The sequence below is a fragment of the Puma concolor genome, chromosome E4 (assembly GCF_028749965.1).
Source record: "Puma concolor isolate L17-30 chromosome E4, mPumCon1.1.hap2, whole genome shotgun sequence".
Lineage (NCBI taxonomy): Eukaryota > Metazoa > Chordata > Mammalia > Carnivora > Felidae > Puma > Puma concolor.
The window spans coordinates 33,360,854-33,375,659 of record NC_141683.1 but is presented as its reverse complement, the minus strand read 5'-3'; the positions used below and the strand labels follow the sequence as shown (position 1 = coordinate 33,375,659).

General features: G+C 37.0%; 1 protein-coding gene across 1 annotated transcript in view; it reads left to right on the top strand.

The window, feature by feature from the left end:
* The window catches only part of CRB1 (crumbs cell polarity complex component 1), a 215,075-nt gene that overhangs the window by 153,286 nt on the left and 46,983 nt on the right, over positions 1–14,806 (top strand). The window contains exons 6-8 of the mRNA XM_086694610.1: positions 7,104–8,060; positions 11,926–12,473; positions 13,900–14,065. Of these exons, the coding sequence (XP_086550736.1) occupies positions 7,104–8,060; positions 11,926–12,473; positions 13,900–14,065 (1,671 nt within the window). The remainder of the gene's footprint in view (positions 1–7,103; positions 8,061–11,925; positions 12,474–13,899; positions 14,066–14,806) is intronic.

Genomic DNA, 14,806 nt, shown 5'->3' with positions numbered 1-14,806 from the left:
AGTGTCCTACTTAGGCTTAGGTCATGATCTCATGGTTTGTGGGTTTGAGCTCCATGTCAGGCTTTGCACTGACAGTGCAGAGCCTGCTTCGGATTGTCTGTCTCCCTCTCTCTCTCTGCACCTCCCCTGCTCATGCTCTCTCTTTCTCTCTCTCTCTTTCTGTTTCAAAACTAAATACACGCTAAAAAATGTGCTTTATTATGTCCACTTCATAGATGAAGAAACTGCAGCTTAAAGAAAGCTATTTGCCCAAATTCTCATAGCCTTGTGAGCATTAAAGCTGGGATTTGAAACACATTATTTTGTGTGTGTGACCCTTGGTCCATGTTTATTCTACTTCATTCTGGCTTCCTGAGAACTACTAGAAACTCTCTGCAAGATGATCTATTAATAAGAGCTCTGAATATGTTTCCTCTCCTCCCTACCCCACCCTCAACAGCTGGCCTCCCTGTGGATTAACTTCCTCCTTCAGTCCCCAAGGTCCCTGTTTGCCCAAGATCCCCTATGACCGTACACTTGCAAAACTGCAGGCCGCATGAAGCAGGACTATGTGTAGTTTCACTCCCCATCCTATCTGCAGCTCCAGCACCTGTTAAAAGGATGAATGAGTAATACATGAATGAAGAAACACACTGTCGCAGTGCCTTCTGCTTTACATCTTTCCTGCCTTATCATCTGGTTTCCATCACAACTTACCTGACCTCAGTTGCAGGGCAGATGTTTAAGCTGAGATGCTAGTCCATGATAAAGCACCAGTGACTGCCTCTTGATATAGTCACCACCCCTCTCAGGTAGTACTTGCATCTTTTCTAAGGCTTCCGAAAGATGAGGTCTCAACCTAAAGAAATTGCTCTAATGGTAAAAAGTTCAGGCACTGTGGTAGTCTGTGGGACTCAGTGGCCTCTCAGCCTGTACTGCCCAGGTGAAACTTCTGGCAGTCCTCAGGTTCCCCTCTCAGAAAATGTAAAAAATAAAAATAAAAAAAAGAAAAAAAGTCAACAACCAATTACTCTATGTCCCAAACACCTTACCTATTCAAATTATCCTGCTTTATAAAAATCGAATACCATTATATTTAAGACTAATAGAAACTAGTTATTCTTTCATAGGGGGTGGAATTTAAGTCGGAGAGCACCACACAAATAACTCTTGGCACAATATCAGTGAAGTCTACTGAAAACTCCTGCTGTTTTCTTAATTTTTCTTTTCCATTCCCTGCATAGATATTCAATAGATTTGAAGTTGCCATGAATTTCTTAACTACTCATTTAAAAGCACGAGAGGAAAAACTTTAAAAAAAAAACAACAACCAAAAACCCACCAGCATTTCCATTGTTGTAAAGAAAACTGAAATCAAGCTCTAAGTTTCCATAATAATAAGTTACCAAAAACACCCATCTGTATTTAGATTCCCCAAAACTAATTTTTCCATGATAATAGTGTCAATATTCAGTGGAGGAACAGATTAACATTCACTAGTGTGACTTAAAAAGGGGAGGTACCATGTGTTGAGTAGAAACAGTCTCTAAAAATACAACAAATCTACTTGGTAAGCAGCACAAATGGGTCTTACACTAAGCCCCAGTGATCCAGCTTGGGGAGGAAATTAGTCAAGATTAAGTCCTCACACTCCACCTGAGAGAAAGAAGGTGACATTGAAACACATGCCCCCACTTTTGCAAATGGTATGAGATCTTCAGGAACTGGCTTTGTCAACCCAGTAGGTGTTTGGATGGATCTCTCTTTTGGTCCAGAAAAATGTTTGGATCCAAGACACAAGGCTTTCACATTTTAATGGCGATGCTCATAGGTAACCCCCTCTTTTCTTGTTACTTGTATGAGCTAATTGGTGTCATTGTTAGAGTCTTTAAGGTGTTTATTTAAAAACTTATGTTAATGCTATAACAGATATTACTATCAAATGAAAATTAGAACTTTTGAGTAAGAGAAAGTTACTTAAAACAATGAGTAAAGGAAATGTTTATGCACTGAGCCCTTCGTCTTTATACTTAATTTTTTCTTGGATTTCTATTTATTAAAATTAAAAAATCTAAGTCAATTACAATAGAGAAAGATGAAACTTACTTATTTGTCTATACTTTTTGTAGAAATAATTTTTCATTAGATATTTCGTTATCTGTGACTTTCAATAAAGGGGAATGAAAGCGAAAGTCATTTTAATAGTCAAAGATATTTTTCTTAAACAAACTCTGTGTCTCTTTGATCCATTAATATTATATGTTCTGATGAAAATATGGGATATAACAGGTAGTAAAAAGTTTCCCTATCATGAATATCATTGAAATACAGTCTTATCATAGAGCTAGACACTAAACTAAAAGGACTTTAGAAAAATAAAATGAAGTGACAGGTTTTAGTTAATTAAATAAACTGCCTTCACATAAACAAAATAACAGTAAACTTCAAGCAAGCCATCTCATACTATAAATACATGGACATAAATAACCAATTCATTGTCAACTAAAACCCAATTAGGAAGACTGAATGACACAGGTAATCCCTAATCCTTTTATCTTGATTGACAGCAGATCTCGTTCTTTGCCAGTGGTCCAGTAGCCAATAAAAGAAGCTTCCATCTTTTTTCCACTTTCACTGTGTTGGGCTCATCCAATAAATATTTCCGATCTTATTTTACATTGGAGATGTTAATAGAACTGATTTTAAACAGGGCAAAAAGCATAGACTACTGCTCATTATTCTGCTTTTAATATCTAATTCTGTTTATTTCCTTTAGACTATTGACCTTAACACAAGTTTCCTCTCCTATCTTGTTTTTGGGGATTTTTCATGATAGTAAAATGTGAAACTAGCTTCTCTGCTTGTATTTAAAGGAAAAAAATGTTATTGGTAGTTATTGTACGGAAGATCAAATGTGTAAACTTTAGGACTCATAAAAAGAAGTACAATAAGCAACAAAAGAAAGGACTAACATTTGTACTTACTTGCTAACCAAGGATAAATGAAAAGGTAAGACAGTAAATTGTAAGAACTGAAATGTCTTGTAGCAGACCCTGATAATCTTAGGTGTGGACAAATTTAGTAGCTGTCTATGTGTCTTCTTGTATCTGGTTTCTTCTTGTTTTACTCTGTGACAAATCCTTGTGTCACTGATCTTTATGAGAAACCATGTTGGTGTTTCATTCAACAATTCCCCATTTTTCTCCACTGCATTTGGAAAATAAATGAACAAGCACATAAATAAATAAAGCAAAACAATAAAAATGATATATCCCCAGGGCTTCTCTAGTCTATCTTTAATCTTTCTGACTTAATTTTTTATACATAAATTCTCCATGCCAACTAGATTGACAAATCCACCATCACCTCTAAATACTTTTCCAATGATAAATTATTGTTTATTCAGTTATTTCCACATACCTTTTTGTCAGTCTGATCCATACTTGAAAACTTGTATTAAATCCTTTCTCCTTCAAGCCTGCCTAGCCCAGCCTAGCCTGAGGAGAAATCTCCCTCGGGAGAATCATCACTGTTAAGTTACTGCTTACACAATTCACTTGGAATTCATCATATACTGTTTAGTGAAATCCCTTCAGTGTTGTCTTACACTATCATTTCATTTTTTACAAAGTTTTCTTCAGTAAACTCATTGAGGACAGGAACAAGTTACTACCTCATGTTATCTACAGTATTTTACATATGGTAGATATGTAATCACTATGTTCAATGTTGAGTTTTCATAGCTAAAGACTTATGATTATTTCTGATTCAATGCATTTCCCCTAAAACTTTATAGATCTTCTCTGCTGTCGCCTGAATTTGAGCCTCACATGTTAACCATTCATTGGGAACCTACTATGTACAATGTATTTTCATAAATATGTACTGCTATTATAATGTAATTATAATGTAATATTATCACTGTAGGCATATCGAGGCCATGTCTGTCTCCTCTACTTTGCAGTCCTATGTGAGGATAGGGCACGGAGTAGATATTTGTAAATTTGACAAAACAACAAATTGAAGTTTCAAATAAGAGGTCAAGATACGGTCTCTGTGAGGTACTGAAGTGAATTATGAGAAAGACTCTAATGCAGAATGTCAAAATAAATACTAGGCTTCAGGCTTTGAAATGTTTATGCATTTTAAGCATATGTGAAAGTTCTTGAGAGGTAGTTTAAAAGAATGAGTCTGTGAAGAGACTTTTTTGGAGAGTCTTGCTGCTGTGCTGTGACTTGTACCCCACCACTCAGTTTTGGGGGTTGGAAGCTATATTTTAACCCCAAGCAGAGTGAGGCGCTTCAAGAAGAAATCTGGTCTCACCTAAATGTGGAGAAGGGGTCACAAGAATGGTCAACTTAGACTGGATTCTCCAGCTCTCTGAGGAATCTACAGAAGAAAGGGTGTGACTCTTCACCTAAGGCAGCAGGAAAGAGAAAGAAAGAAGTGCTGCCCTGTTGTACTGGAAAGTAAATGTGCCCGCCTCCAACCACAGGTCAAAGGCACACAAATTGTAAGGCCCACATGGAAATCATGGTAGGAATATCAGTCAGTGGTCAGTATGAAAGAGATCCTGTCCTATAGGCTTCTGTCAGAAGGTGAAGGAACCCCAATGGAGAGAGTTGATAAAGGAGTCAGTCTCAGTAAACCAAGAGTGAAGGGGTTGGGGACCGGCAGTGTGGGAGCTGCTGGTCAAAGGAGAGGTAATGCCTGCTTCCCCCAGGGTCTCTGGTGCATCAGGTGGAGGAACAGAGCAAAGGAGGAAAAGTCTTCCCTCAATTAAATGTTTAAAGGCACTGTGGGGGAAAAAAAAACAAAGTATTTTGCTTTGATTATAACCCATGACTTGTTCAATAGTCTCCTTAATTAATGATTACTGATGAATTTTTTTTTTGTTCTCAAAATCCTGTGAAAATCAAATTTAAGTCAAATATCTTCTAATATAAAAGTTTAGACTCTTCATAAATTCAGTTAAATTAAATTTGCATCAGAACACTCTTTTAGGATGTATCTCCTATATCAGTTTTTTTTTTACCTCTAAGGATGAGGACATAACAAATCAGTTCAATTTGGTTTTATTTTTTCTGCTCATCAAGCTTTTCATAACGCATATGTGCTCAGCATTGTAAAGTGCGGTGGCTGGTTCTAATTGAGTTTATAAGACGTTCACTCTTTTTATGGAGCTTGAAATATATTTGGATTAACAAAGATTGTGTGAAAGCAATCCAAGTAGTGTAAAATGTAAGTACAACAGGATCCTTTCAAGAGTCTAAATTGCATACATAATGGCGGTGGGCAAAGATAAACATTGGATATATTCATCTGAAAATATGCCCAAAAAAAAAACACCTTAGGGTTTGGAGTGGATTAGATTAAATGCATTATAAATACTTTAATCACCCTACAAAGGTCATCATTAATTAAATGATTCAAAAATTAAGTACCAGGTATCAAATGTGAGCAAGGCACTATGCTGTGGTTTAGATGTATTTTGGTGAATAAAACAGACATTATCCCTTCCTTTGTGAAGAACACAATATAATGAGATTCTAGCCTAATATGCTCATTATGGAAAGTTATGCAATTTGTGGGTCACTCCCTATACCCACACCTTCCAAACAGTCTCTCTCAATGACTATAGTACTCTTTGAATTTTGTCATTAGAGGGTATTTCTTTTGTTTATTACTTTCTAATAACAACCAACACTTATTGAGAATGTATTATATATCAAGGAATGTTATGATCATCTTATATATCAAGCGATATTATGATCATCTTATGATCATGTTATATGATCATCCTATATGATGTGAGATGAATTCAATCATTTAAAAGCCCTCTGAGGTAAGCACTACTATTAACACCATTTTGTAGATGAGAAAATGGAGACACAAAAGTAAATGTAACCTGTTCACAGCATAGCTGGGATTCAGATCTTTAACCCTGTCAATATAGGAGTCTTTGATTAAATTTTTATAATTTAATTTTAATATTTAATATTTTAAGTTATCTTACATTTTTGTACTCTTAACACATACATTTAGGCATGGAATTAAGTGGGAAAATAAGAACACACATTAGTAATAACAGTAAATGAGAATACACTAAATTATCAGTGAAAGAATGGAGTGTGTCAGATTAGATTTTAAAAACCCAGAAACCAGATTTGGGAGTGCTTTGGAGTTTAGACTTCAGTCTTTCTAAGCCTCAGTATCCTCTGTGAAAGAGAGCTAAGAATATCTGCACTGAAAACCTCAGAAGACCGTGGTAGGCACAGATACGTTATGTGGATGAAGGTGTTGGGGAAACCATACTGTGCTATACACACACGTCAATTTTTGTTAACCTGTTTGTTCATTTGAACCTCACAGGAAAAGCAATAGCCATCACTCTTGAAAGGTGTATTTCTTCTTGCTACTTTGATTACATGAATTCTAAGAATTCTCTAATTATCTTTCTTTGACTTGGAATCAGAAAAAAGTAAAAGAAAGTGAAGTTAAAACTATGAGACAGAGTGTTATGGGAAGTATTTCATGGTTTATACTAGACTTATGGAAAGGAGGAAATGGGGGCTTCTGTTCACCTTAGAAACTACCCATGGTGAGAGTTGTCTAGACTTTCTATATATCTGGCAAACTTTGGTTTTAGGGATTATGAAGAGGTAAAAACAAGATAAAAGGCAAAATCACCAATTTCAAGTACAATAGAGTAAAATCAGCAGCCTAGGACAGGATAAACAATATCAGAGAATAGAGTCCCCAAATAAATAGTATGAACCAAGCATCACTGCCAAGAACAACCTTTTCCTCTTTTATCATTTTTATGATATTGAGTTCCACAAAAATGTCTGACAATAATGGTTTGAGTCAACCACTATACTTGGCAAATAACTTATTTCTGGAGGAAGAATTCAAGATCTCCCATGACTGCACTTCTCTGCACAATGTACACAGAACGATATAATCAATTTTAGCTTCCTCAATAACTATTCACATTTTATTCCATTAACGTCAAAAGCCTAAACTAGCTCTCCACTTCCAGAGATTATACATGAACATTATGTGAAACTTCTATTTCTGATCTGAATATATGGAATTTCAACGTATTCTTTGTTATTTAACAGGAATCCACTGTGAAGAAGACATTGATGAATGCTCTTCAAACCCTTGCCAAAATGGTGGTACTTGTGAGAATTTGCCTGGCGATTATACTTGCCATTGCCCATTTGATAACCAGTCAGGAACATTTTACGGAGGAAGGAACTGTTCTGATCTTTTCCTGGGCTGTACCCATCACCAATGTCTAAATAATGGAATATGTATCCCTCACTTCCAAAATGGCCAGCATGGATTCAGCTGCCTATGTCCTTCTGGCTTTACCGGATCGCTGTGTGAAATTGTCACCACACTTTCTTTTGAGGGCAATGGCTTCCTGTGGATCACAAGTGGCCCAGTTACAGCCAAGGGCTTCGTTTGTAACATAGCCCTCAAGTTTCAGACTGTTCAGCCAATGGCACTTCTACTTTTCCGAGGCAACGGGGACATGTTTATAATGCTGGAGTTGCTAAGTGGCTATGTTCACTTGTCAATTCAAGCCAATAATCAGTCAAAGGTGCTCCTGTACATTTCCCATAACACCAGTGATGGAGAATGGCACTCAGTGGAGGTGATGTTTGCAGAGGCTGTGACCCTTACTTTACTTGACAACTCTTGTAAGGAGAAGTGCATCAGTAAAGCTCCTTCTCCATTTGAAAACGATCAATCAACATGTGCTTTTCAAAACTCCTTTTTGGGTGGTTTACCGGTGGAAACGAGCAGCAATGGCCTTGCTCTGCTTAACATCTATAATATACCATCCACACCTTCATTTGTAGGCTGTCTCCAAGACATTAAAATTGATTCAAATCATATTACTCCAGGGAACATTTCATCTAGCTCATCATTAAATGTCAAGACAGGCTGCGTGAGAAAGGATTGGTGTGAAAGACAACCTTGTCAAAATAGAGGACGCTGCATCAACTTGTGGCTTAATTACCAATGTGATTGCTACCGACCCTACAAAGGCCTGAATTGCCTGAGAGGTGAGAGATGGCTGGGCACCCAGGAATGCTATGCCTGAGAGCAGAGCAGTAACAAAAATACCCAGTCTGCTTCTCCTGTTAGGAAACATAATGACCCCTCAGTACTTCTGCTTCTGGTTGCCTACTGATGAGAAAAACGAAGAGGCTAGTAATGTGCATTAATTAATTTTGAGTGAATTCTTTAGATGCCAGGGCACTCATGCAGAGAAGTAAAAAAAAATAAGCTGAGAGCTCCTATCTAAATGAGTTTTCATCTTGATGAGTTTACAAAGTGCTATTACAATTTTACCATTTGCTACATGTCAGAAATTTATTATAAACCTATTTGAAAGAGAAACAATCTTTTTGGGGGAAAAAACCATTAGACATGGAACTAGTCAATGTCTTGTGCATAGTAGACTCTTAGGAAATATTTACTCCCTTACTATCCTTTCTGTTCGATTCACACTTGCTCCAAAATAATGCTACCACTTAGCATTTGTATAGACCACCAGTTTTTTTCGGAGGTATATTTTCCAGGGCTGCATTGGAGAAAACTGATATTCTGCCTAGGCATCCTAAGGGGGAAAAATGTGGATGTGGATGGTAACAACAGTGAAATTTTAGAGAGACCATACACTAATTGATCTAAATTTTCTACCAAATCACACCTTGAAATTATTTCAAACTCCTTAACTTCCAACATCGTTCCAAAGACTGCTGTTGATAGTGATCAATACATACCTGTTTCTTTTTATTATTATTATCATGCCTTGAAAATGTCTGAGAGGTAATTGCAACAGACTGCTTTGAAGTTTAGCTGTAATTTACCCTAAGATTGTAGAGCAGCTTGAAATAGGACAACATCTGGTAAATAGTCTTCTCTGCTTTATATGAAGTAAAATTAAAACCAGTCTTAGCCTCTACCCTATTCCATGTATGAATGGCTAAGAGTTATTAGAAACTATTCATGGGTCTCCCCCCTAACCACAATATTCATTACAAATCATGGACCTGTTTGACAATGAGGTATGGCATCTACTAGCTCGATGTAATATTTTAAGTAGAATGGCAAGTTGTTTTGTGAATTTTTTTAAGGAGAAAAGGAGATATTATGCTGAGGCAATGTTCACTTTTTGAAGAAAAAATTAATTGACCCAAGGCAATATTTTTACTACATATACAAAATAACAAACAGATGCTGACTCGTTTTGACTGGCTTCCAAATGCAGCGACCCATGAGGTTAATACTGACCATGGTGATGCTAACTGTCCTGGTAAATAGTTTCAAGGGATGCCAAGCCAGTGGGTTCTGGCTTTCTTTAGTTTATTTTTTCCAACTTGGAAAGTTATGATGTTTTTAAACCAAATTCCTGAATTGGTTACCTGCCCCACCTCCCCCAGCTTCCTGATTCCCCTACATTATTTGAAACTGTTTAACCCTCATGAAAATGCTTGGCTTCAAAAATTGTCTTCGTAAGGAGGGAATTCTGTAAAATCTTCTCTTTCTTCAGATTCTTGGTATAAGTTTAAGAAAAGTTATATTTTTCATATCACCTCAGTCATAAAACTAAAATACTCTGTATTTGCTGTTATCTGTGATATTTGCTGGGGAGCTTATTCTTGTTACAAAAGAGGCTTACAAGCTGTAATGAGAACATGGAGTCTTTCTATCATCGTGCATATATGTACAAGAGGGAGGAGAGGTGCTAAAAATTACAAAGGCAAACTTCATTCAGTTCGTGATCTTGTTTCCATGTTTCCCAATCATGGTACACATTGCAATGAACAAGCAGAAATGGATAGATTTAATCGGCTGACTAAACATGAATGACATGGAGATTTCCAATATTTTCATATTGATCTTTTAAAAATAATTAAATGTCTCAGTAAGGGAAGTTCTGGAAAGGGTTTCTCAAAGCTTAGTTCTCAGAACTGTATAGAAGGTTGCCTCAGCATATCTTGTGCTGGCTGTGTATAAGAACATGGAGCTTCCAAGATATTGTTCGGAATGAAGGCCTCTTGCCTTCTACAGAATATTTGATTTGTAGAGGCAATGTACATATGTTGTGTCTTCAGCCATACATCTGGACTTTGAATATCTTCTCCTGTTAGAATTGCAATTTCTTAGATATAGAAGGGACTTTATTCAGTGACTATATTTTAAATTCTTGTGTCTGCCAAGGGTAGTGGTCTAACTCCTGCTTACACATGTTTAGGAATGAAGAACTCATTTACTCCGTCTTGCCAGAAACTGCCCCAAGTTGTTTCTTACTGTTTCTTGGTGATCTCATCTAGTCCTGTGGCTTAAAATAGCATTAATTACACTGACAAATCCAAAAATTATTATAGTTATCCCAGAATGTCTCCCTTGCACCTCTATATCTAACTGCTTAGTAGACATTTTCACCTGGATATCAATAGGACATCTCAAATTTAATATAGACTCCCACTCTTCTCCCAAATATGTTCCTCCTGTTTTCTTTTTTTCCTTTTTTTTTTTTTTTACAAAATTTTATTTGAGAAAGAGAGAGCATGAGCTGGGGAGAGGGGCAGAGGGAGAGAGAAAGACAGAGAGAAACTTAAGCAGGCTCCATGCTCCACGCAGAGTCTGATGCAGGGCTCAGTCCCATGACCCTGGGATCATGACCTGAGCGGAAATCTAGAGTTGGCCACTCAACTAAGCCATACAGGTGCCCTCCTCCTGTTTTCTTTTCATTGCGCGAATGGAAATTTAATGCTTCTAGTTGGTTAGGCAAAAAAACCTTGGAGATGAACTTGCCTTAGAAAATCAGGTTGATTCTACCTTCAAAATATTTCCAAAATCCGACTACTTCTCATCACCTTCACCATTACCACTGACCCAAGCCACCATTAATTCTCTCTTGAATTTCTGCAAAAATATCTCTACATTCTTGGAGGTTTTGTTCAAATGTTATCTTCTAAGAGAGTACTTCTCTGACTACTCTATTAAAAAATTCCAGTTCTGCTCCTACCCCCAGCACTCCCTATTCCCTGTCCTTACCTGATTTATATTTATTTATTTATCTGACATACCATATCGTTTGTTTCTTTATCTGTGTCTGGTCTGCAACTGCCAACTAGGCTTTAAGAAGACAGGGACTTTAGTGCCTAAATATCAATATTTTGGCAGGTAAGGGTTCATTTTTATACATCTCAAGAGTTTGCTTCATTTGATGTACACCAATAATATTGACACATTCGTGCATTAATAACTTCTTTGACCACATGAAATTCTTGGTGAGTTCAGTGCTCAGCTTTGCCCCCTACTTGTCTATCTCCCATGCCTCTGCCAACCAGGACCATAGAAGGAAGACTTCTCTGTTCAACTCCTTTGCCTTTTATTATTATTTGGAGTATCATTCCCAAGGAGGATTTGTGAATCTAATTCTTGATTTCTTTCTTTAGAAAGATTGATTCGATTTAATGACATTTGCTTCAGTATGTCCTCAAATAGCAAAGATGATAGCCTCCTGAACAGTCTGCTTAGAGATGTTACAGGAAGAGCTCATTTTCTCTGAATTTCTTCCACCAAGTTGGAAGATAGTAGTATCTGAAATTCTACCATTAAGCCCCAGCATTTTAAGGCAGTAAAGGAGAGGTTCTTAGGTTTATTGTCACAGAGATCTTTCTCTTCTGTAATCAATGGGCCTTGGCTATAAACTCCAAACCAAAATGTAGTTATTTTTAGAAAACTCAGTAAACTCAGTAAATTTCAGTAAATTTGGAAGTTTCCAGAAAAGGGGTCAAATTGTAAAAAATATGTATGTGTTTGTGTGTGTGTATTTTCATCTTCTGGCCCTTCTTACTTGTGAGTCTTAAAATGTTTCTTCTTTGTTTCTCCTCCTCTATTTTGACACTGAAGAGTATGTAGCAGGCAGATTTGGCCAGGATGATTCCACTGGATATGCTGTTTTTAATCTTGACAAGAGTTATGGAGACAACTTCACCATCTCCATGTTTGTTCGAACACATCGACCATCAGGCTTACTTCTAGCTTTGGAAAACAGGACTTATCAATACATCCGTGTTTGGCTAGAGCATGGCAGACTAGCAATGCTACATCCAGGTTCTTCCAAATTAGTAGTAAAATTTGTTCTTAGTGATGGAAATGCCCACTTGATATCTTTGAAAATCAAGCCAAATAAAATTGAACTATACCAGTCTTCACGAAACCTAGGATTTATTTCTGCCCCTACATGGAAAATCCAAAAAGGAGATGTCATCTACATTGGTGGCCTGCCTGACATACAAGAGACTGAAGCTAAAGGTGGTTTCTTCAAAGGCTGTATCCAAGATATAAGATTAAACAACCAAAATCTTGAATTCTTCCCAAATTCAACAAACAATGCATCCCACAATCCAGTTCTTGTCAATGTGACCCAAGGCTGTCCTGGAGACAACATGTGCAAGGTAGGATTATTCAAACCAACTATGTCTATATTGTGTGCTAAATTGTTTCATTAAATAATTTATTATAACCATTCTTTGCATGTGAAGATAATGTTACTGACTCACCAGCCACAGAATAAAACTTCATAAATATTTTTTCAGCAATACTGGGGATTTATATTGAGCCATTAAAAAAATCACCTTGACCTTGTTGGCATCATGGTCTATTTAATCATCCAAAATAACTCTAGACACGTGCTTCTACTACCACAACAACCAAACTACCTAAGGATAACAGTATTTTAATTCCCAAACTCTTAATGGCATCCCAGAAGTTTAACTGGATTAACTCATTGTGGAAGAGATCATTAACTTTATATTAAATGCCCAACAACCATTGTTTGGAACTACTATTAAGTCAACAGCAACAACAACACAAACCCTGAGTGGTAGGTAGTTTCCTTCTGGTAGTTGGATTTGAAATTCTCTGAAATCGATTTTCCCAGAACCTATGTTTTACTTCCTTTGTATTTTGTATGCTCTTCCAAAAGCTATTTAAATATATGAACTTGTCAGCTCTACATGACCTTTCAAAGAAAAAGAAGGAAACACATTTATATCTGTTGAACGTTTATTGAGCTTGACTATTGCCATGCACTGGGCTTACTTCTAAATGTAAAAAAATGAATCATCTTAACATTACTAGACGAGCACTTCCAAAATGCCAGGTACTATTTTACATAGATGAACCCACTTAATTCTGTGGAAGGACTGCTGTGTTAGCCCCATTTATGTTATTTACAGATAAGGAAACTGAAGTTTAGATAGCCTATGTAACTAGCCAAAATCACATCTTAACAGTGGGAATGGGATAAATATAGTCTCAGCTCTTAGAAATTCTCTCTTAAATACTTTAACTTTGAGTATTTTATGAGAAATCGTTTAAGAACTCAAATAATAATAGTATGTTTTTGATTGAGAGGCAGGGCAACTGAAGAGGTCACTGTATCTGGACCCAGAGGATCTAGGTACCAAGTTTCACTTCTTACTAAAATCTTGAGTAACAGGAAGGTGTTTTCCTCATTAGTAAAAAGAGAAGTAATAACCTCTACCTCAAATGGTAATTGGTGTGATTGAAAATGCCTGGTAATTTGGAAATTCCATAGAATGTTATTATACCTTTTAAAATCCTCTTTGTGTTGTAGAAAACCAGTGCCATGTCGTTTCTAGTTCTCATTTCATCTCCTTCTGTTTCTTTCTCTCCCCATTTCTCCTTCAGAAAAGAGTTGGCAATGGTAGCAGTAAGTTTTATTCCATTTGATAACCCAATGAATATAAAAACTTCACGATGTGAAGATGTAAAAATAACAGCTATGGGGTCTTGCCTTTACCGTTTCCATATTTAGTTGCCAGAGTTTTTTATACCTTTGATTTCTTGTCTCCTCAGTCCAACCCCTGTCACAATGGAGGTGTTTGCTATTCCCTGTGGGATGACTTCTCATGTTCCTGCCCTGCGAACACAGCTGGGAAAGCCTGCGAGGAAGTTCAGTGGTGTCAGCTCAGCCCGTGTCCTCCCAAAGCCCAGTGCCAGTTGGTGCCTCGAGGATTTGAATGTAGGTAGAGCTTAAAGTTATCATCCATCCAATTGGGTATTTCACTTCCACGAGGCAACCCAGGAAAAGAACCTGCTTCTCAAGGAAACCTGTGGCTCTTTCTCCCTGACTTGAGTAGTACAATAAACCTAATATAATAATAATATCCAGATTGGCTTCATGCCCCATCCTGCCCCTGAGGGCAGGGAGGGGAGGGGTGGGGAGTAAATGGAGGTCAGAGCAACACCAAACCTAGGTACTTGATGATTTAAGGCTAATTTCTGAAGAAATTAACCAAGTAATATTTGGCTCTCCTTTCCTTATTGGGAATACAGAATAAAGTCCTAGTGCAAGCTCATGGACTTTTGTTAACTATGAGGCCTCAGGCAGTTGACCCGATCTCCCTAATCTAAAGCTTTCTCTGTAAAATGGGGATAAAACATCTAAAAGTTTGTGTGTGTGTGTGTGTGTGTGTGTGTGTGTGTGTGTGTATGTGATGATTTTTAACCTTAAGTATAAACAATGAAACACAGTAGGCATTCTGTTGTTTTCTGAGTATTTTCCTCCATCTGAAATGTTTTCTTGACCATCTTCAGTACTAAAGACCATGGTTTTCCAAATGTTACCGAATTTGAATACTATATTCACGATTTTGACATTTCTACATACTCACCACACTATTATTTATATTTTCTCTCCTTTCCTACATCAAATAATGCGGTCTAATCAGTAACAGCAAATCTTCGTGTTTGCACTGAATTC